Source organism: Suncus etruscus, chromosome 20, assembly GCF_024139225.1.
Source record: "Suncus etruscus isolate mSunEtr1 chromosome 20, mSunEtr1.pri.cur, whole genome shotgun sequence".
Lineage (NCBI taxonomy): Eukaryota > Metazoa > Chordata > Mammalia > Eulipotyphla > Soricidae > Suncus > Suncus etruscus.
The window spans coordinates 38,359,412-38,383,184 of NC_064867.1; the positions used below are offsets into that span (position 1 = coordinate 38,359,412).

The 23,773-nt window shown below is 38.9% G+C and overlaps 1 protein-coding gene across 3 annotated transcripts in view; it reads right to left on the reverse strand.

Moving 5' to 3' along the window:
• GRM7 (glutamate metabotropic receptor 7) overlaps positions 1-23,773 on the reverse strand; it is an 884,078-nt gene that overhangs the window by 236,701 nt on the left and 623,604 nt on the right. For all 3 annotated transcript variants that reach the window (XM_049766263.1, XM_049766266.1, XM_049766264.1), the window contains exon 7: positions 10,698-10,837. In XM_049766263.1, the coding sequence (XP_049622220.1) occupies positions 10,698-10,837 (140 nt within the window). The remainder of the gene's footprint in view (positions 1-10,697; positions 10,838-23,773) is intronic.

Below are 23,773 nucleotides of genomic sequence, written 5' to 3' on the forward strand. Positions count from 1 at the left end.
GCCGGGGATCGAACCTGTGTCTATCCTAGGTCAGCCACGTGCAAGGCAAATGACGTACGGCTGTGCTACCACTTCGGCCCTAGCCATTTTTATTTTAGGTGTTCATAAAAAATAAATTTAAACATGCTACAGTGACCAGTCAAAGGCAGTTGTCCCCACTAGGATCTTAAATTTGAATATTCAGCTAGGAAAATGCTCCCAATCTGGATATATCAAATGAACGTTTGACAGTGAAATTATATATATATATATATATATATATATATATATATATATATATATCCAGGATGCTACTATAGTTTTGCTCAATGTTGCCAGCTCAGGATTCTAAAGCAAGCCAGCCAGTCCTCTGCCCAAACCTCTTTATATATAACAGACAATCAGCTCAAGTGGCAATGACACTCATTTGTGTAACAATAACAGTGATGAGAGACAAGAGAGATTGGTCCCACCCCTTCCCACCAGTCTCCTGACATTCTAATATGGCACTCTTGATTGAAACCTGCAAACTGGCATTTATAGCCAAGGTGATCTATACCTTTAATGGAAAAAAAATTAACTCTCAGGAAATATGAGCGCAGATCACGAAGCTGACAATTTACCAACATCGATGCCTCCTTCTTAGTGAAGCATAAACGATTTTAGGGCAATTTCAAAAAGCCACTTACGTCTCCTGAGCATATCTATCATAGCTGGCTTTCAGAGCGCGATTGCAAATGGCACGCATGATGTTCCCTGCTAAGATAAAGGCCCTTCTGTCCTGTTCACTCACAGCGAATGCTTGGTTACAATATCAGCCCACCATGCATCAAAAGCACATTTTAGGTTAACAAAAAAAATGCCTAGTTGTGTTCTGTATTTTCTGCTGCAGCTTTCCTAGAGTCCTGGTTCTAAATGGAGGACTTCCTGCTCATGCTTCTACTTGGCATTGACCAAAAATGCCCCTGGAACTTTCAGAGGGAGTGAGGAAGAGATGCTTTGGGTGAGACGAGGGGCAGTAACTACTCCTTAGTGATATGGGTGCATGTGGGAAGCCCAACCAGGACAAAGCAGAGGGAAACCTTGGAACCCTCACTCCCAGGCACTTTTTGCCTTAGTCTAAAGGCAGCGGAAAATCTTCATGGGATAACTGACTCTGAGCTCTCCACTGACTAAAGTGACCTGGGTCTCCCTGATGGCGGTAAATAAGACTCATCTTTTTTTTTTTCCTTTTTTAATTAAACTACTTATTTAAGCACCACGATTACATGTTTGTAGTTGGGCTCCAGATATAAAAATGTACACCCCCCTCTTCACTAGTGCAACCTTCCCACCAGCAATGCCCACCATCTCCCTCCTCCCCTAACCCCTGCCTGTCTTCAAGACAGGCATTATATGTCTCTCTCTCCCTCCCTCTCTCTCTCTCTCTCTCTCTCTCATACTATTATCATGGTAGTTGTTGATGTAGTTATTTCTCTAACTGCACTCACCAATCTTGTGGTAAGCTTCATATCATGGGCTGGTCCTTTCAAACCTCATCTCTATTGTCTTTGGGTATTATTACCATACTATCTGTTATTTTTCTTAAATCCCACAAATGAGTGAGATTATTCTGTGTCTTTTTCTCTCTCCCTCTGACTTATTTCACTCAGCATCATAGTTTCCATGTCCATCTATGTATAGAAAAATTTCATGACTTCATTTTCTGAATAGCTGCATAGTATTCCATTGTGTCTATGTACCACAGTTTCTTTAGTCACACACCTAGTGTTGAGCATCTGGGTTGTTTCCAGATTCTAGTTATTGTAAATAGAGCAGCAATGAACATAGGTGTGCAGAAGGGATTTTTGTATTATGTTTTTGTGTTCTTGGGTTATATCCCTATTTGTTGTATTGCTAGATCATACGGAAGCTTAATTTCCATTTTTTTTGGATAATCTCCATATTATTTTCCAGAAAGGCTGAACTAGATGGCATTCCCAACTCATCATTTGACCTTGCCAACAGGCTGCTTGTGGCTGGTTTGGTGGCTGAGCTGTTGATAGTAAAAACCCCACATGTCACACTAGTAACTTCTAGACTGAAGGCTTTGATTCCTCTCTCAGATTGGAGGAGGTGAGGGCATACCCAGCAAATAAAATACCAGTTTATATGTGGGTGGGTTAAGTTATTATTAGTATTAGTTGCAATCTCTGAATTTCTTCTGTCACTATAAGAAGAACCCCGGTTGGAACACAGTGGAAAAGTATGCCTTGCATGCAACTAATATAGATTTGATCTCTAGTATGCTTTTCTTCTTTTTCTTCCTTCCTTCCTTCCTTCCTTCCTTCCTTCCTTCCTTCCTTCCTTCCTTCCTTCCTTCCTTCCTTCCTTCCTTCCTTCCTTCCTTCCTTCCTTCCTTCCTTCCTTCCTTCCTTCCTTCCTTCCTTCCTTCCTTCCTTCCTTCCTTCCTTCCTTCCTTCCTTCCTTCCTTCCTTCCTTCCTTCCTTCCTTTGTGATGCTCAGGGCTTATTCCTGGCTCTTTCTCTAAGGATCAGTTTCTGATGAAGTTCAGGGAGCCTGTGGTTGAATTGTTTTCAACATTTTAAGGAACAAAAGGATCAGGGCTATTAATAATCTTGCTAAGCAATGGTTGGGCTCCAGGTGGGGCTTTGATGGTTGTCCTGCCATGTAAGAGAATCTCCAGGGTTTTTTAACACTTGGGTGTGACTTCCTCATTCTTACTTAAAAAGAACAATCTAGCGTCTCTCTGATATCCTTGCAATCACATAGGCAGTAAGTTGAGAAGTGCATCTCCTTTCATTCTTCATATCTGAATGTGATGAAAGGCTGAATTGCATCCTGCCAACCTGCCATGGTTACTTCTCTTATGTTTGCTTTGCTCATGCTAGTGGTCATGAAATCCACTCTCTACCCCAAAGAATGAAGATGCCCATTAATCTATTAATTAGCAAACATGAAGTGTTGGTGCCTGCAGTGTAAACAGGGATTTCTGGAAGCTTGGGATTTTCCTGGGTGTACATATTTGTAGCACCATATTGACAACTGTAAATACTATTTATCTTCCAGCTGTTCCTCAACAGAAAGCAGTCTACACTGCTGGTCACTAGGAGAAATGCTGACAACACAAGGGTAATCACCAGTTCTTTTCTCTTTAATATGTTTCCAAACACACAGAAAGATCTCTTTTCATGCAAGCACTGATTTTCTAAGGCTGTCCCCACAGACTGATTTGAGGAACCCTTTTAGACAGTATTATTACATACTTCATGTATGTGGTCTCTAACACCACTGGGGTTACTGGTTTTATTTTGTAGGGGGTGGCATATCCAGCGGTACTCAGGACTTACTAATGACTCTGTGCTCAATGATCACTTGTTACTGTTTAGTTTTATAAACCTACTTCCAGTATCCATATTACAATAATCAAATATCTTTGCAAACTTATTAGATTGACCAACATAGAATCTGCTCTAAAGCTAGATCATACAGATTGAAGCAAAGGCTCTGTAATAAGGTCTGAGAACTTTGGGTGAGTTATGCTTTTTTGAATGTAGGAATCTTGGGGGGGGGGGCTTGAAGACTGCAGCTGTCAAAGTGGAAAGCCTTACTCAGACCCAGTTAACTACGCTGCCTGGGATATCTGTATAGGAAACAAGAACTGGCATTTAAAAGAAAAGATTGGGGCCAGAGAGATGGGAAGAGGGTAAGACACTTGTCTTGCATACAGCCAACTCGGGTTTGAGCCCTGGCACCTTATATGGTTTCTTGAGAACCACCAGGTAAGATTCCTGAGTGTAGAGCCAGAAGTGACCCTCAAACAATGAGGGGTGTGGTCCTCAAATAATGGCAACAATTAACAACAACAGAATAGACTACAGCTCAGATGCTATTATGGCATTTCTAAAATTTTAATAGGCGCAAGTAATAATTCCTTTTCTCTTTGCTTGTTTACTTTTAATATACTCACTGGTCTGGATTAAATTTTGATTTTCTAATCTCAAACTGATTGACAATAGGAATGTTTTGACTGTTTTGTAGATGACACACATTCAGAGATACTAATTTTAATGCTGACCCATTAAAATGATTTTTCTCATTCTGTTGTCAAGATTAATGTGACCTTTATGGAGAGGTTGACCTTATCCTGAGTCACAGGCCCAGAACCTGGGCAGAGGGAAGATGATAGGGAAGACCTGTTTCCAAAATCTTGTGCAATTTATCTTTGCTCTTTGGTATTGCAGAAGGGGCCAGAGATAGAGGAGAAGTTGAATTGGCTTCCCTGTGAGATCTTTGTCACTCTCACCCAAACTGGGTCTCTCAAGAGTAACAAAACACCCTAAATTCGCAAGTAGCCAAGTGGCATTAAATTCTAACAACTGAAGTGCAATGATAACCAAGTCTTCTTTCTGTTTTCCTGACTTGATTTGTTGTTCAGCAAGATCCAAATAGTCCATATTTATAATTTATAGCACCGTATAGACTACTTCCAAGTTCCCTGAAAAAGCTGCATGGTGAACTGCAGTTCTGAAGGGAACCTAAGTCTCTGGGCAGAGCTGTTGGGTGGGGGGAGGGTGGGAATTCTGGCTAAACCTTTCCATAAATCCATTCAATAGGCAGTGAGAATTCAAAGTAAAATATAACAAGTTATGAGGCTCGAGCGATAGCACAGTGGTAGGGCATTTTTCTTGCATGCAGCCAACACAGGCCAGACCCTGGCTCGATTCCCAGCACCCCATATGGTCCCAGGCCTGTCAGAGCAATTTCTGAGTGCAGAACCAAGAGGAAAACCTTGAGCACTGCTGAGTGTGACCCCCCACCCCCCCAAAAAAAGAAATAAAGAAAATACAACAAGTTCTATCTTTACTTTATATGTAATTAAATTCTTCATTCATCTACTTCCATATTTAGTAATCAAGTCATTTTTATATTCTAGGTGTCATGTTGGGGAATAAAAAATCATCCAGCAAAAAACAGTGGAAATAGATGTTTTGAACAGTTATGAATTATATGATAAACTAGGAATATTAAAATGCCATGGGTATTGTTGCTCTTATGGATAATATTTATTAAATATTTCCTAGGTACAAAGCAAAGGCTTTAAAAACATTACATATATTATTATGTTTTATCTAATAAAACTATTTTAGTATACTTCCGTTTTACTGTTGGAAGGAGTAGAGCAGAGTATCAGATTTATTTCATAACGTCAACTTTAAAAATTGGGATTCTAATTGCTGTCAACAAAATTATAAGAGCCTTTCATTATGATGAACAATAAATTGATTTCACAAGAGGCCATAAAACGAAGATAAAGAAGCAGCAGATTTTGACAACTTACATACTTTTCTCTTTTTTTGACATTGATTATGGCTCTCCATTATCTCACTATAAACATAAATGTGCTTAAATTCTTGAAACAATGATTTACTATTGCAACTATGAAACCATGGAGTGGCCAGTGGTTTCATAGTTAAATATTTAAGTGGAGAATTTCATTTGATTAAACAGTGATTTGGGGAGCTAAAGAGAGAATATGGGTGACCACATGATAACATGTGGCAGGCATTGAATCCCCACACCTCCTGTAATTTTTAGTAACGCTAGGAGTGATCCCTGAGCACTGAGACAGGAATAATCCCTGAACAATGCTAGGAATATTCTTTAATCTTAAACCAAAAACAGCGCACAAAACAAAAATAACACATAAAACTGTGATTAGGGCAATCAACTGTTCATTTGGTCTTTAAAGAGACCCAAAATTCCAATCTGTAGAGTCTGGCCCATCTTAGCATGATGACCAAATAAGGTGAACATTTAAGACATGATTCAATCTCTTCCGCATTCTTGCTGTACCTAGAACATAGAATTTACCTAGACAGAAACTAAGCATTCATCTTGAAAGGACAATTGTGGCTGCTGATTGCATAGGAAAGAGTTCATGTTCATTCTATGTGTGTACTATCTCTCTTTCTCTATTTTACTTTTTTTTTCCTCAGAGAGGGGAATCAAATACAAGACATTTGCAAGACATGCAAGACAAATGTTTATGCTGAGTCACATCCATACCATCATTTCCTTTCAGTGAAATACCCCAAATGTTTGATGCATAATGGCATTATGCAGGCAAAGATGAAGTATGACTATAACAACATTTTGCCCCCTTTCCCCCTGTGTTGAAAGCATATTTAATAGGGAGCAAGCACTTAAACAAGAAGCTCGCTTGCCTCAGAGGACCACCAGGCTGAATCTCCCAAGAATGTAAAATGTAACATGGTCTCCAAACAGATTTCTCTGCTGAGTGGACGCCACTTACTAATAACAATTTTGTTCTGTTTTCATTTTTGGGGGGTGGGGTTTACACCCAACAATGCTCAGGGGTTACTTCTGACTCTGCTCAGCAGTTACTCCTGACAGGATTTGGTGGACCAATAAGAGTTCTGGGGATGGAACCTAGCTTTATTGCATGCAAGGCAAGTGCCTTCCCTGTTGTACTGTAATATCAACCTGGTACCTGATCACTTTTAATTTGAAGAGAATTTTAGTTATTGGCAAAATAAACAAAGTATAATTAAACTCTATTAATTCTAAAGAAGTGAAAGCTGGATCAAATCATCTTGGGTTCTAATATATATATATATATATAATATATTTTCTGCAGAAAATGTAATTGAAATGTTTTACAGGGTTCACATCCCTTGACTTTTCTTTGACCTATTTACTGACAAAGTCCAGTTTGTGTTGGAGACTGAATTTGTGTTGGCTTCATGCAAGGCAAGTACTCTACCTCTGTTGTACCATTGATCTGGCATTGGAAATTAGTTTTCAAAGAGAATTAAAATCCTAGTTTTTAAAATTCTAGTTTTTAAAGGGGATAAAATACATGCTACATTTTAAAGCATTTCTTTTATTTTGTTCTTTTTTCCACTTCGGAAACCACAGCTGATTCTTGCAAGTTCACTCCAAGCAGAACCTTCCCTTACCCCTTGTGTCTTGGACTCTTAAACTGTCCAATTCCCAAAGCCCATGTCCTTCCCATCTGTGAGTCTGTGAAAGAGCTGCCTCCCTCAAGGATTCAGTGCTGGTGATGGACCTCTGCTCTCTGTCAAGAATGGCTTCTGAAATCCAAGCCTCATATGATCCAAAACTGATATGATCCAAAAATAATCGAACTTATTACTGTAGGAGTGGGATTGGGAGAAAAAATAGTTTTGCTAGTTGTGAATTCTTCTGAGAAAATTCTTACAATAGCCTAAAAAAAAGCCTTATAGTCTCATCCACCCTCATTTAAGAGAGGACTCAGAGTTAATGTGGACAATGAGGTCATGAATGAGGGAAAGAGTTGCCTTTATTCAAGTACCTCTTCAAGTCCCCCCTAATCCAGCGTCTCCAGAGGGAAGAGCAGGGAATCTGCGAACCCCACACTCTGATTTTTGAGTTTAGATATTTTCCTGAAAATTCTAACTATAGAGAGCTCTTTCCTGGAAATGTCATTTAGTGGGGAGGTTCTTAGTGAGTTTGGTGCTACACCCCTGAATCTTAGCTGCATGCTTAATGGCTACATGTATTGCTTTGTTCTATTAATTAGAAGTAAGTGAAGTTGCACAAGTCGGTTGGGCTGAATTCCACTCAAACCCCATTTCACCGAGACCTAAATTGGAACTGGCTTAGCATTAACCAGAATAAAAGCAGACATAAGGCAAAATGCTATTGTACAGAGACCAATCACAGACAGTTTAGCTGGCTGGCTATGATCTTTGCTTCCTTTTCACTTGTCATTGCAAATTCAATTCAACAACGTCCTTAGAGCCTAATACAAGGGGTCACAAATAACAGTGACATCTCTGAAATTGAACTGGTCATCAAATGACCCCAGGGCTAATTTCACTCCCCCAACTCCTTCTAGTACCTGTCATCAGCATGCAGGGATCCCAGAATCCACTATGTGGTCCGCCATGATTCTCTCTTCAGTTCCCACAGGAGACCGAATCAAAACTGACCCTTTTCAAGCCCAACCAAGCTTCTCTCTAGGTATCTCTTTAAGCAAAAACAAAATCGTAGCTCATGACTGCTCCCAGGATCCATGAACTGAACAGAATATTCAGAGGCCGGCGAGGAGCAACCAGGATGAAATACTCATTTTCTGTGAGAATTTTCAAGAACTTTAAATTTCTCATGCCTTCTTTTTTTCTTTCTTAAATGAATTTAAAGACTATAGGTGAACATTGTTTGTGTTTTTATTTTTTATTGAATACATATTTTTTTAAAGATTTCTAGGCCACACCCTTGAGTACTCAGGACTTATTCTATGTATTTATCATCTCTGTTTTTGCAATAAAAACAATGATTTCCATTTCTTTGTTCATTTATCTGTACATTTTCTTTTCTTAAATAGCTTTATTTAAGACTATGATTACAAATATGTTTGCAGTTGGTTTTCAGTTATACAAAAGAACACCCTCATTTACCAGTACAACATTCCCATCACGAATTCCTCCCCTAGTCCCTTCTTCCCCCACACCCTGCCTATGTAATCGAGATAGGAATTCTATTTCTCTTACTCAATACCATCGTCATTATAGTTGTTCGTGTAGTTATTTCTCTAACTGCACCCATCACTCTTTGTGGTAAGCTTAATATTATGGGCCAGTCCTTCCAGCCCCCATCTCTGTTGTCTCTGGGTATTATTACAATAATATATTTTATTATTATTAAATCCTACAGATGAGTGAGGCTATTTTTTGTCAATCTCTCTCCCTCTGACTTATTTTACTCAGCATACTAGTTTCCATGTTCATTCAAGGAAGGAAAATTTCATGACTTCATTTTTCTGATGGCTGCATAGTATTCCTTGTGTATATGTACCACAGTTTCTTTAGCCACTCATCTGTTGTTGGGCATCTGGCTTTAATGTAAATAGTGCTGCAATGAACATAGGTGTGTAGAGGTAATTTTTGTATTTTTTTGTGTGTATGTTCCTATGGTATATCCCTGGGAGTGGTATAGCTGGATCATATGGGAGCTCAATTTCTATTTTTTTGAGGAATCTTCATATTTTTTCCATAAAGGCTGGACTAGACAGTATTCCCACCAGCAGTGATTGAGAGTTCCTTTCTCCTCACATCCCTGCCAGCAATGATTGTTCTTGTTTTTTGTTTGTTTGTTTGTTTTTTTGTGATGTGTACCAGTTTCTGTGGTGCAAGATGGTATCTCATTGCTGTTTTGATTTGCATCTACCTGTTAGTTATGTGGAGCATTTTTTTCATATGCCTTTTGGCCATTTGTATTTCTTCTTTGAGGGAGTGTCTTTTTATTTCTTCCCATTTTTTGATGGGGTTGGGTGATATTTTTCTTGTTTAGTTCTGTCTGTACCTTGTATATCTAGAGATATTAACCCCTTATCTGATGGATATTGGGTAAATAGTTTCTCCCATTCTGTGGGTGGCCTTTGTATCCTAGACACTATTTCATTTGAGATACATATGCCTCACAACTCAAAATAAAATACCTATCAGAATTCATGTAATACAGTATCATGGCAGACAGAGAAAACTGTGTGTGTATGATCCTATTTTTTCAAGTTATACCAATGGGCTCGGAGGCTCTACCCAATGAACTGGTAACTAAGTCCTTAAAAATGTCATTTCCAAGTTCAAAGCCCTCCAGAGACAACCCTTAGAGCCTCTTTAATATAACCCTGACTGGCACACATCATTCAGGGCACTTATGTAAGATATGAAGTAGACCATTTCCTCTTGAACATAGAATCTTAAGAAAGTAAAAGAAAAAAAAATACAACAATAATACGAGAGATGTCCATTGACATTTGGGCACATTCCAGTGAGAACAGACATGAGCATAAAGAACCACCCCATAACTCCAAGGAACAAAGCAGGACACTCTGTCCTCATGCATAAAAGGACCAAAACCTCTTCTTTGGGCCCAGTCACACAGTGCCATCGTTGTCTTTGCATACATTTTTAGCTTTTCTCCTCTCAACTGCTAGGTAAATATCACCAAGTCACATAATCGTCAAAATGGCCGCACTATTCCCAGAGAACCCAACCCAAATCGACTTCTTCCTGAAACTTCCTTAGAATCATCCAATTCTTCCCCAAATCAATAACCACCCCACAGTTTCTATTGGCAGAAGCTTGGCCTCCAGACACAAATTAGATAAACTGAGTGAGTTCTAGATAGTCTCTGACAGGAGAATTCTGTCATAATCCTGCACACAAAATGTGATATTTAAGCTCCCATTTAGTAGAAAAAGTAGGCAAGGTGAAGAATGCAGTTAGCAGTGAAATGATTGAGAGAATCTCAATATCAATATGAGTGACTCACTAAAATTCATTAAAAAAAAAGAAAAAGAAAACAACACTGCCACAAATAGAGAACTAAGAGGATGAAAGAAGAAACAAGCCTAGAAAAAAGTATGAAAGCATTAACTGTTCAGTTTTCCCATAACATAAGCCTCAAGTGAAATGAGATCATGAGTCCTGGGAACTGAGTACATTGTCCAACATAGGATCAACAGATGTCCTACCATTACCTTCATTGTCATCACCACTCTAATTATCATGGTCTTCCATTTGCCACCATAATCATCAAACACCATCACAATGATAGGGTATCTATAGGCAGCTGGTCCCAGAGAGCAAATTCTTTATCTGTTCACTGTCCCCCCCAAAACAGGAGATGGACCCAATAAAACTTACGTTGAGCTGAAGCTCGTCTGTCCACTGTCCAATCAGGCGGTAGCCAGGGTTGCTTGTGTTAGTAGTTTGGTACTGAAAGATGTCATAGCGCCCCGGGGCATCCCCATTTTTGTTGAACATCACAGGTGTTCCCGCACTGCCTGGGGAAGGAAGGTAAGACAGTGACAGGCAATTGAGTCAATCAGCATCTCTCCCTCCTCCTCCTCTCCCTCTTTCTCCCCTTCTTTCTCTTCCTCTCTTCTTTATCTCTTTATCTCCTCTGTTCTCTCCTTCCTTCCTCTTTCTCTTTCTCTTCTGCTCTCCCTTATCCTTTTTTCTCTCTATTTCCTTCCCCTTTTTCCCTCCCTCAGTCTCTCTCTCCCATGCAATCTCTGTCTGTTTGTCTATCTCTGTCATGGTAGTAGTTGAGTGACCCACTGGGATCCAGTGAATTCTGGCCACTTCATGTTTAATAGAATCCTTCCAGAGCTTTCAGAGACTTGAGGGCAGGACATCCAGAGTCTAAGGATGTCTTGAGATTTGTCTGCTACTCCACAGTTACTTGGGGGCATACTTAGCAATGCTCATGGGTTATTCCTGGCTCTGTATGCAGGAATTAATTACTTCTAGAAGTGCTCAGGGGACTTTATGGTGTGCTGGAGGTTAAACCCAGGGAGTCCCATGCAAACCAAGTGGCCTACTCATTGTATGATCTCTCGGGTCCTCACTCCACAGATTTTTGAAATAATTACTTGATTTAAACACTATGAGTATAAAGTTGTTTATAATACAGTTGTTTTTATCCACAGATACAAAATTATACATGTTGAGCTTTAGTCATTCAATGTACATTTTCAACAGTGAGCATTTCCCACCCTAGTTTCCCTCTCACCAAAACCTTGCTTGCCTATGAGGAAGACAGTTTTCCTCTCTCTCTCTCTCTCTCTCTCTCTCTCTCTCTCTCTCTCTCTCTCGTTCACTTTCACCCCCCTGCTTTAGCACCATGGTTTGCATTATTGCTAATGAGGGATATCATGCATATCACTTTATCTCCTTTCAGTACACAATTCATGTCCAGAATGATCATTTCCCACTATCATTGTCATAATGGTCCCTTCTCTGCACTTTCCCACTATTTGTGGGAAGCTTCTGACCATGGACTGGTCTTTTGAGCCTTTATTTCTATGGTCTTTGATATCATTACCATTCTATCTTTTTTTTTTCTTATATCCCACAAATGAGTGAGATCCTTCTATATCTATCACTCTCTGACTCATTTTACTCAACAAAAGACTCTCCATATCCATCCATGCATAAGTAAATTACATGACTTCATTTTCCCTAACAGCTGCATAGTATCCCATTGTGTAAATATACCACAGTTTCTTTAGAGCCACTCATCTGTTCTTGGGCACTTGGGTTGTTTCCAGGTTCTGGCTATTTTGAATAGTGCTGTAATGATTATAGGGATGCAGAAGGCTTTTCTACATTGTGTTTTGGGGCTCCTGGGGTTCCCTTCAAAAGTTTTAAAATCTTATTCTTTCTTTTTATTTGAAAAGCAAACAAAAATGAGGCTTTTTTTCTGGAGGAAAATGTGTTGGTTACTGCTGTCATTATTTTTGTTATTTTCATTTCCACCAATCTAAATTTCGGTTTGGGATTGAAGCAATAGCACAGTAGATAGAATGCTTGTCTTCTAAACTGTCTACCTGGGGATTTGATCTTTGGTATATTGAGCTCACTAGGAATGATTTCTGAGCACAAAGCAATGTGTAATTCTCATGCACCATTAGGTGTAACCTTCAAAGAAGCAAGCAAAAAAAAAAAACCAATAAAACAACTAAATTGTATTTCATAAAAGACAACTTGTGAGGTTGGAGGTAAAATGGGTCACACCCAAGGATGCTCAAAGACTTTTTGCTGGCTGTGTTCAACCTATGAAGATGCTCACAGAAATGTCCCTTTCTCTCTTTAAGAATTCAAATATGCTGAGAAAGCAAATTGTAAGACACATAGAATATATTTTAGATGTATGTATATGTTTCTGTACATTTACATATATAAATATGTATATATTCATATACATATATTGTCAAACACATTTTAAAAGGGTTTACCATGAGAATTAAAAGCATACAAGCAAGCAAGAGTTTATTTATTTATATTTTATTTTATGTTTTTTTGGATGTTGGGCTACAGCCAGTGATGCTCAGGGTTTATTCCTGGCTATGCACTCAGAAATCTCTCCTAGCTTGGGGGACCAGATGGGACGCTAGGGGATTGAACCGTGGTCCATCCTGGGTCAACTGCGTGCAAGGCAAACATCCTGCCTTTGCTCCGTTGCTCTGGCCTCTCACAAGTTTATTTTTTATCTATACTTGAATGCTGACCACATTTATACCCAGTAATGCTCAGGGATTCCTCTTGAATCTATACTTAGAAATCCCTCTGGATAGGACAGGAGGGTCCATATGGAGTACCAGTGATTGACCCCAAGTTGGATATGTGAAAGTGGTGGTCTCGGGGCCTAGAGAGATAGCACAGCGGCATTTGCCTTGCAAGCAGCCGATCCAGGACCAAAGGTGGTTGGTTATGGTTCGAATCCCGGTGTCCCATATGGTCCCCCGTGCCTGCCAGGAGCTATTTCTGAGCAGACAGCCAGGAGTAACCCCTGAGCACCGCCGGGTGTGACCCAAAAAACAAAACAAAACAAAACAAAACAAAACAAAACAAAAGAAAGTGGTGGTCTCCACATTTGCAATTTATTTTTGCTGATTACTTTTAATTTGACTCAGATGATAACCCATGTAGACCACTTGTTAATATGTCTAGCAAGAATTTAATAAATATTAATCTCTTCTGTCTCTGTTGGGGTTAATTTCTTTTTTAAAATGTCTTTATTTAAAGACCATGGTTTACAGAGTTTTTCATAATAGTTATTTTTATCATATGACGTTTCAACACCAAGTCCACCACTATTGCAACATTCCCTCCCCTATTCTTCCAATTTTCCACACACCCCCAAAGCCTGCCCTCTTAATAGGCATACAAGAATTTACTATATATTACTTGTTACAATTAAATGGTCATAAAATTACCAGAAAAAAAATCCTTCATTAAAATAAACTATGAACAATGTTAAATCTCATAATGGGCTCAGTAAGTTGTCTAAAGGTTTACTAAGATGCATGTTGCCAGTTTTGCATTCTGTGTTGTTTTTATTTGGTGAATTTAGGTGGTTGCTTATATGCTACATTCATATCTAATTGGTGTTAACTACTTACTGAGGTTCTTACTGGGGTATCAGTATTGAGAAATTTGGAAGTGTTGTGGAGCTGGGAAGATGAGTTTATATGAGGCTTCCAAAAGTACAAAGGGGCAAGGAGAGACCATCTGCAACCACTCCAAGAAAATCCTAGAGATTTCTGTGTTGAACTTTATATCTTTGAAATGTCCACCTTACAAAGAAATTACCTCGATCTGATTAGACACTGGAGCCAACTTTAGATGAAAAAGAGGGGGTAGAGTGATAGAGAGAGAGGGAGAAAAGAGATAAGAAAAAGTAAAAAATGAAAGGAAAAAGACGGAGGAAAGTAGAAAAAAGGAGAGAGTGAAAGAAAAAGGTAGAGGGAGAAAGAGAGATGGAAAGAGAGAGAGCTGAGAGGAATGTAAGTCTTTTTACCATAAGAGGAACTAACCAAACTATGCCTGGAAGGAAAGAGGGATCTAGGGAGTTGCCACATCCATCACCAAGACTCAGGACCTCTGAGTCAGAGCTCAGGGTCCTGGTAACTGAGCCAGGATCTTTGGATCCTTGAGACAAGAAATAGGTACTTGGTACAGGGTGTCACTGTTCTGTCAACTGATCCTGGGCAATCAAACATCTTAGAGGAGAGCAAAGCTCTGATCTTACTCTGACTAGAAATATTTAATAAGCAGTTTTAAGTTCAAATACAATTGGAGAATTTTGCAACGTATGTATGTGTGTGAAACAGAGGAAACATGCTGAAAACATTTTGTTGCTTAACCTAAACTGTAATGAGGAATTCAAGACCCTGAGGAGCAAAGTTGTGAATCCTTCCACTGTTGGTATATGTCAGAACTGCAGAAATCTGTGAGTGAAAGAAGAGAATGGAAAGTGAGTGGGCAGAGAGAAGGAAGAGCAGTAGAGAACCAGTGCAAAGCTAGGCCTGGGACACAAAGACACCAGGACTTATGTGAGAAAGAACTGAAGAGAACAGTATATTCATCTTGTGTTGGAGTCACTCTCTATGATCAGCTTTGAGGGCAGAAAAACTGGGCACCTGGCTACCCCACACTATTCTGTTATTACCAGGCATGAGATTTTATGTCAATGCAGCCTATTAAAAATGAACCACAAAATTCACAAATGATAGCTTCCCTGGTTTGTCACTGCCCAAACGTGCAGAACCACTTGGCACCCATTTCTGTAAAGGCCAAAGGGGGTTTGTGGATCAGAGTGTGAGTGGGTCCTGTCATAAGGAGGGTGATCCCGCAAGATCCAGGAAACTCCTGTCTCCCTCCACATGGCTATTTCATGACAGAAGGAAGAACTGACAGCAGCATGTCAGGCAGCTCTTTGAAACCTTCCATGCATGCCAGGCAAAAAATAGAATTTTGCTCTAACAGGTAGTTAGAAAGAAAATACCAATTTTCAGGGAGACGTTACAATTCTGGAACTTCTCTCTCTCTTTCCTCTCATATTGGTAAGAGAATTACACTTTGCTCTGGGGTCTCTGACAGCTGTGAGCCACTAAGTGACAATTCTAGGGACTTTCCAGAGTATTTGAGAGAGAGAAAAGAAGGGTACAGGAGGTCCAGGACCCCAAAGATCTCAAACTCATCTGCTAAATATTCATATGAAAGGGTCACCTCACCTAATCTTTCTCCCTTCTTCTCATCTCTTGAGGAGAAATGATTCCTGTCACATTCTCTGCATTCTTATTGAAGTGCATGCTCAAAGAAAAAAAATTAAGGTCGAAGCACAGAACACTTTAAGTGATACAAATCAGCATATTTTGTGGCTATGGAGGGCCTTCTGGATGAATTAGATAGTACTGTTGGCTTATGTATTGTATTTTTCCCACAACCCCATGAATAGTACTTTGCATTCCTGAGAGAGAAAAAGACAAAATTTGTGTCCAAAAAATTCTAGTGAAAAATAGAGATTCAAAAAGTGCAAAGAAAAAGGCTGGAAAGAAAATATGATGGCGGGGCCGAAGAGATAGCATGGAGGTAAGGCATTTGCCTTTCATGCAGAAGGTCATCAGTTCAAATCCCGGCGTCCCATATGGTCCCCTGTGTCTGCCAGGAGCAATTTCTGAGCATGGAGCCAGGAATAACCCCTGAGCTCTGCTGGGTGTGACCCAAAACCCACAAAAAAAATATGATGGCTCATAACAAGAGGTACAAGTCAAAAAGTAAAAGGTTTGGAGAGATTTTTAAATAGGCCCCTGGACAGAGGACACAGGGCCAAGAGTACAACCCTAAAATTTGGGCCTGGAACTTGCTACCTTGTGAGAGTCTGTGAAAAATTTATTCTTTTAGGAGAAGGAATTTGGATCCAGATTGCCTCCCAGTCTCTGCTCAAAGCATTTACTGCTTCATTTTCTTTTCTTATTTCCATGCACCCAGCATGTCTCACACACAGATTCCAGAAACTCTGCATGGATCTGTATTCTGTCTCTCAGTGTTCAGCGCTTCCCTACCACCCTGGAATTTAGTGCCTCAAAGGAAAATGGCATTTTACCATTTGGGCTGGGTGCTGGACACAGCTCTCAGGTCCACTCCTTCAAGCTGAGTGCTCACTTGTTTATGACCCCCACAGGCTGCCTGTCCCTCTGGCATCCTGAGTTGTTCAACTTCCTCCCAGCATGGCAGATAATTTTTTATGTCCAAGAACCCTGCTGTCCTTAGAAGCCACCTCTCTTGGTTTGCTGATTCATCACAAGTTTACTCAGACTCAGTAGGATGAACACTCACTTCTCTCAATATTAAGCAATGCTATAGCCACATTCCAAGGAGAATTGTGAGATGCATCAACATTGCTGAAAGTTCCCCATCCCACGGGTTTTCTGGAAACGAATAAATCTAAGTATGAAAACATTTCATTGACTTTATTATCTACCAGTCTTCTCTGAGTCTGGATCCAAGACAACCAAATGTGTTAAATCTACATTTATGAGTATTGACAAGTGGTGGAACAGCCAATGAATATCCAAGATAAATGAAGCCTTGGTCCTTGCATTTATTTGCTTGCAGGAGAAATTATAATGACAAAATGTGAGGGAGAAAATTCTGTCACTTTTTTTTCTCTGCTGAAGATAAGTTCTTGATGAAGTCTTTGTAATCCTTCCAGCGCCTTCAGTGATCATAACACTGATATCTTGGTGACTGTGAAAGTCAAGGTTATTATACTACCCGGAGACCCAGAATTCCAGTGGTATAGAGTATTTTATACTAAGGTACCAGAGATTTTAATAATGTTATGAGAAAACAAAATATTCACAATAGTGGGGTAGAGCACTTGCCTGGCACCGACATTCAACTCCGAAATTCAAATATGGTTTCCCTCAGTCTATTCAAAATGACCTTTGAGTACAGTCAGAAGTAAACCTGAGAAATCCCTGGTATGACTTCCAATCAAAACAACAAACAAAAATATATGAACTTATCACAATGATTCATAAAGATTCTTGGCTCCCAGTTCATTCCTCTATTAGCTAATATATCAGACAAAATTTTTCTCCTCTCTAGGATATTTTTCTTTATTTAAAAAGTAGAACATTAAATTATAAATTAAAAAGTCGAGTTTCTTTCTTCGTAACAGAGGTGCACTCAATGGCAAAGAATCTATGATAATTGCCAATCTGGTTTCTGCTGTATGAAGACCCATGAATGAGTCAGAACCAGTGGCACCCTGGATATTGCAAGGTCTCTTTGTTCTAAGAAGAAATTTTATTGGACAAAGAACAGGAGAGGAGAGAGACAGAGACATAGATGAGAAATAACAAAAGAGATTTATCTAGGAAGAAAGAATATAAGAGGAAGATATACACACAGAAACCATTACTGGCTGACAAGGCTTGGAATTTCCTTTCCAGAAAGCAGAGCATTCCAGGGTCAGGAGTAGTAGAAGGGCATTTGACTTATAAGTGGCTCATTCAGGTTCAATCCTCTGCACACCATATGATCCCTGAGTCCTTCTCAGGGGTGCAGAGCCATGACTAAGTCTTGAACACTGTTATGTGTGACCCCAAAGACAAAAACACAAGGAAAAAAGATCAGAGCATCCCAGACACCAGTCTCACCCCTAGTGAAGTCAGAGAAGACTAAGAACCCGAGAATAGACTCTAGGAGAAGGATGCAACATGATTTTATTCCTACCCAGCTCAATCCCTGCTTTCCACCCATGTGGGATGGACATCATGTTTCTTCATTTCTTTGTGAATAAGGACATGCTATTTATTTTGAAAAGAAAACATGATAAATTTAGCCCCAAACACATAAAAGATATAAATGAGTTTGGGTCTATAAGAATCAGTCTCTCTCTACATCACCTAGAAGTATCAGGAAAATGGATCATTTCTAACTAAAGCATTAAGAGAGAAAAACTAAGTTTTGAACTGGACCAAAAGTCAAATTCACTAACTGCAGTTGCCAGGTCACTATACATACAAATCCCTAAAGACTCCATCACAAACATTTAGAAACAAGCTAAATTTAACATAGTACACCATCAACAGCATAATTGGGGGGGGCACACCTGTTTAACAACTCAGGAGTTTCTCCTGGCTATGCATTCAGAAATCACCCCTGGCTTGGGAGGAACATACGGGATGCCGGGGGATGGAACCACTGTCCATCTTAGGCTAGGGCTTGCAAGGCAGATAGATGCCTTACCTCTAGTGCCACCTCTCTGGCCCCTCAACAAAATATGTTGCATTTCTATTCACAAATAATGGACTTGAAAAAAACATAAAATTACAACTATGTATGAAACTATAAAATATCCAGGAATCAATAAAGCAGGTGAAAGACACATCATTGAAAACTATGTCTCTGTTAAAATAATAGGAAAGAAAATATGTATATAGATATATTCTATACTCATGGCTTGGGGGAATTAAAATGATTAAAATACCCAAAGTATTACACTTCAGACAATACCTACCAAAATTCTAATGGCATTATTTAAAGATGTAGAACAAGTGCTTCTATTATAAAATTACTATGGATGATCAAAACAATAGATACTTCCTTAAAGGAAATATATGGAATTTAAGAGATAATACAGCAGGTAAGACACTTGACTTGGTCAAGGCTGCCCTGAGTTTAATTTCCAGCATCATATATGGGTCCTTGAGCTCCATCAGGAGTAATGCTGCTCATCACCAGTAATTTTTTGGTAAATACAAATTAAGATGAACTATGACCTCACACCAGCAAAAATATTCTATTATGGAGCAGTCTAGAGGAAATGTGGTGAAGAAAGAAGCTTCCATTGCTAGAACTGACCTCTGGTTTCACATCTATGGAAAACAGAATGGAGGACTCCCAAAATATTGGATATAAAGCTCTCATAAATCCCAGAAATTCTACTCATGGGGATCTGTCCTAAGAATACAAAAACACCAAATGGAGAAGATTTATGTAGATTAATATTTACTGTTTTATGTTCCCAATCTATTTATAATAGTCAAGATCTCAAAAAAAAGCCCAGGTGCCCAACAACAAATGAGAGGATGAAGAAACTGTGTGCCAATGCAGAGAAGCATTACTTAGCTACAAGTAAATATGACATTATATCTTTTGCCGATGCTTGGATGGGTATGAAATATGTTATGTTGGGAAAATAAGTCAGAAAGACAGGTGATTACTGTAAGGTCTCAGTCATATGTGGTATATACACAAGAAGCATTTTACAACAGTCAATATAAACTAACTCAGACTCTGACAACAAAATTGAGGTTACCAAATTAGCAGTACGTGGTAGGTGCGTGTTGAGGGCTGGGAGATAAGAAGAAACATGACAGAGCTCATTAAGAACATTCTAAAATATTAAAGAAAATATGAAACACTTTTAAGAATAATTTTTCTTGTCACTACTATAGTAATAGTAGAAATATAACCAGATTGGCGCACATCATAAAGAATGAGAACAAGCAGTGCTGGCGGGGATGTGGAGAGAAAGGAACTCTCATTTACTGCTGGTGGGAATGCCGTCTAGTCCAACCTTTATGGAAAGCGATATGGAGATTCCTCCAAGAACGGGAAATTGAGCTCCCATTCAATCCAGCTATGCCACTCCTAGGTATATACCCGAGGAACACAAAAATACAATACAAAAATCCCTTCCTCACACCTATATTCATTGCAGCACTATTTTCAATAGCCAGACTCTGGAAACAACCAAGATGTCCTTCAACAGATGAATGGCTAAAGAAACTGTGGGTTTTAAGAAAAATAAAAGACATTTTTGCAATAATCCTCAGAGACAAAGAGAGAAGGGCTGGTAGGTGCAGCTCACAGCATGAAGCTCACCACAAAGAGTGTTGAGTGCAGTTAGAGAAATAACTACACTGAGAACTACTATAACAATGTGAGTGAATGAGGGAAGTGGAAAACTTGTCTAGAGGACAGGCCGGGGTGGGTTGGGGAGGAGGGAGATTTGGGATATTGGTTGTGGGAACTTTGCACTCATGATAGGGGGTGTTCTTTACATGACTAAAACCCAACTACAATCATATTTGTAATCAAGGTGTTTAAATAAAGATATTAATAAAAAAGAAATATAACCAGATTTACACCCCAGTATACATAATTTAGTGTTTGATAAGGTACAAAATTCAAAAGATTGGTTCTGGGAAATTTAACAACATATTTTAGAAGATTTTATTAGACAGGAATATAAGCTTTCTTTTCTTGGTGTGCACAATTACGTTGTTTCTATCTTTAGGAGGAAACTTGATTTTCTTCAAAATACTAGGTTACTCATGGATGATCGATGAAATACTGTGTTTTTAAATGTATTGTTATTGTAAAAAACATCAGAAGCTCTTTTAGTCATAATTCAATTATCTGTCAGACCACTGGTATTGATAAAATACTATTTAGAGTATTTACAGATTGTAAATTGTAAGATTGTAAATCTATTTACAGTTTGTAATAAAATTCTCCCAATATCTGACTAATGTCATTTGGAATAGTTTCAGTGACTCTTTTCATATGTATCTAATGATGACCCCTTTGTCTTCATCTTTATCATGAGCTGAAAACATTGGAATCATGCTATCTAGTTTCTTGCACACTGCTCTGTTGGATTTGTTCTGTTTCCTTGGGATGGGCATGAGGTTGTATAGTGTTTCCAAGAGGATCTGGGAAGTAATGGATTTTTATCCTTTCTGATCAAGAGGTATAAGATCTGGTAAATCTCCTTACTGAGAAGGTTGTTCTTGATCTCTTAGTGAAGACCTTCCAACTTTCTATACAGTATCTCCTTTTCCCTTTTTTTAAATTAATGTTTATGACATTTTGCAGCTAGCTGGCATCTCACCATAATTATATTCTACATTGATCATTTTTTTCCTGAAATAGTTTTCACAAGTGCATGTTTTGTATTTATTTTCCCCCACAATTTCTATAATATTGTCTTTTCTCCTAATCTATGCACCCAATTATTTAGTTGGTATAACTAATCAATATGTATTTTATTATGTATTTATTTATTTGGTTTTTGGGTCACACCGGCAGCACTCAGGGGTTACTCCTAATTCTACACTCGTTCCTGGCAGGCTCAGGGGACCATATGGGATGCTGGAATTCCAACCATCGTCCTTCTGCATACAAGGCAAATGCCCCACCTCCATGCTATCTCTCTGACCCCGATCAATATTTATTTTGATTTCATTTTACTATAGCTAAATTGACTACAGGTGTTCACTATACATTTTCTTCATGCTGCTTCATCCAAACTTCCATATTTAGATAATTTCTCATAAGATATTTCATCTCATTCTATACTTTCCTTCACTGATTCTAGTATCAGGATTTTTTTTAGGGAGTCTTAGATTTTTTTTTGCCACAGAACATAATTTACACATAAGACATATGTGAAGTACATAGATACATTCCTCCCATTACCAGTTTTTTTTTATGAATTAAAAGCCTTCAGCTCATGCCAGTATCTTTTATCTTATCCCAAGACAGCCAGACCTGCCTTGCATCCTTCATCCTTATTAGGAGCATTTTCTTTGTCAGTGAGAAAACTTGTTTTCATTAACCAAAATGTACTTAGTGATTCTTTCAGTGTTCTTGAGTGTATAAATTATTTCAGAGTTTTGAAAAATGACACAGATTTACTACTGTACAAAATCTGTGTCATTATTTGTGTCTGAAACCTTTTGCTATTTAATCAGATACTGTCTCCCCCAAATTCCTCAGTCACTGTTTTCTTCCTCCTACTTTCTAGTATAGCTAGGCTGTATAATCAGGTTTATTTTTTCCCTATGTACTGATTTCCTCCCCTCATGTTTATCATTTGCTGGTTAATTTTATGAGTCAACTCATTGTTACAAAGAGATGCCCATACAAGAATGAATCATTATTTCTGGTTGTGTTTGTGAGGGTATTTCTGGGTAGAATTAGATTTGAATTTATGAACAGTTCTACTGCATGAAAAGTATCTTGGGGTCCAGTAAGGGCCTGAGCCTGCATGAGAGATGAATTCACATTCTGTCTTTTTTTATTAATAATTTTATTTTGACCAAAGTGGATTACAGATAATTTTCAGTAGTATTTTGGGTACATAGTGACATTGAATCAGGAGCATTCCCACCACCAATGTTGTTCTCCCTCCACCCCTGTTCCCAGCATGCATCCCATATCGCCTCTCCTTTGCCCCCCCAGGCACCCCATATTTCCCCTTTTTTGCCCCACCCCGGGCATCCCATATCACCCCTCCTTTGCTCCTCGGGCTGCTAGTGTAAGTGGTCCTTTCTTTGTCTAGCTTGTGGTAGATTGGGTATCGATTCTGTTGTCATTGGTTTTGGATTTGGTGCTTAAGTCTGATCATTTTTTATTTCTACTCAATGTTCATATGACTGTTTGGTCTTGGTGCCCTCCATTATTTCCCCCTCAATTTGTGAGGCAGAGCAAGATGGTTCAAGTTCTATGGTTCTTTTGAAATGGCTCAAGTTCCTGCCATAGTCTCAGTCATTCATCTATTGTTTTATTTATTTTTACATTAAATTAAATATAGATGAAGGCACTTTTAAATAATCTTAGTTGTTTTCTGCACTCAATGTTACAATATCAATATCAAACCAGGTATAACTACCGTATACAAATGTTCCTAGGTTACCCCATTCCCAATGTCCCTTTCTACATCCTTGACAGTCAGAACTTAGGCCACTATCCCTAAGATCTCCACACACAGACTGACTTCATTGCCATGTTCTCACTTCTTTAACATATCAAGACATGATAGGGAACTGTTCATCTTAAGATATCTGAATGTGAATCCCTAGAAGAATGCTCCTTTGCAATATTTCTCTTTCTAGCCAATTGCACTGGTGTCTCTGGAGAACCTTGGCTCACACAGCTCACTGTTGACCTGATTTTATTTTACTTTTTGTTTTTATTTTGGGGCCACACCTGGTGATGCTCAGGGGTTACTCCTGGCTATGCACTCAGAAATTGCTCCTGGATTGGTGCTTCATATGGGATGCCGGGATAAAACTGAGGCCTGTCCTGATTTATCCAAGTGCAAGGCAAACACTCTACCACTGTGCTATTGTTCCAGTCCCATAATCTATACATTTCTAACAGTTTATACTTTGAGGAATACATCTTTAGTCTGAGATGCACTTGGTACAGAAAGTTAAAATGACTTCAATTAGATTAGATCCTTCTGTTTTCTCTTAGGAACTCCACTTCCGACTCATATTCCTTAAAAGAGAATTTGGCTGCATGCAAAACTCTCCTCATTTGAAGCAAAAGTTGGCGAACCAGAATCCCAATTTTTTTTATTCATTCTCTCACTAAATACTTAAGATTTAGTGCAGTGCTTTGTAACT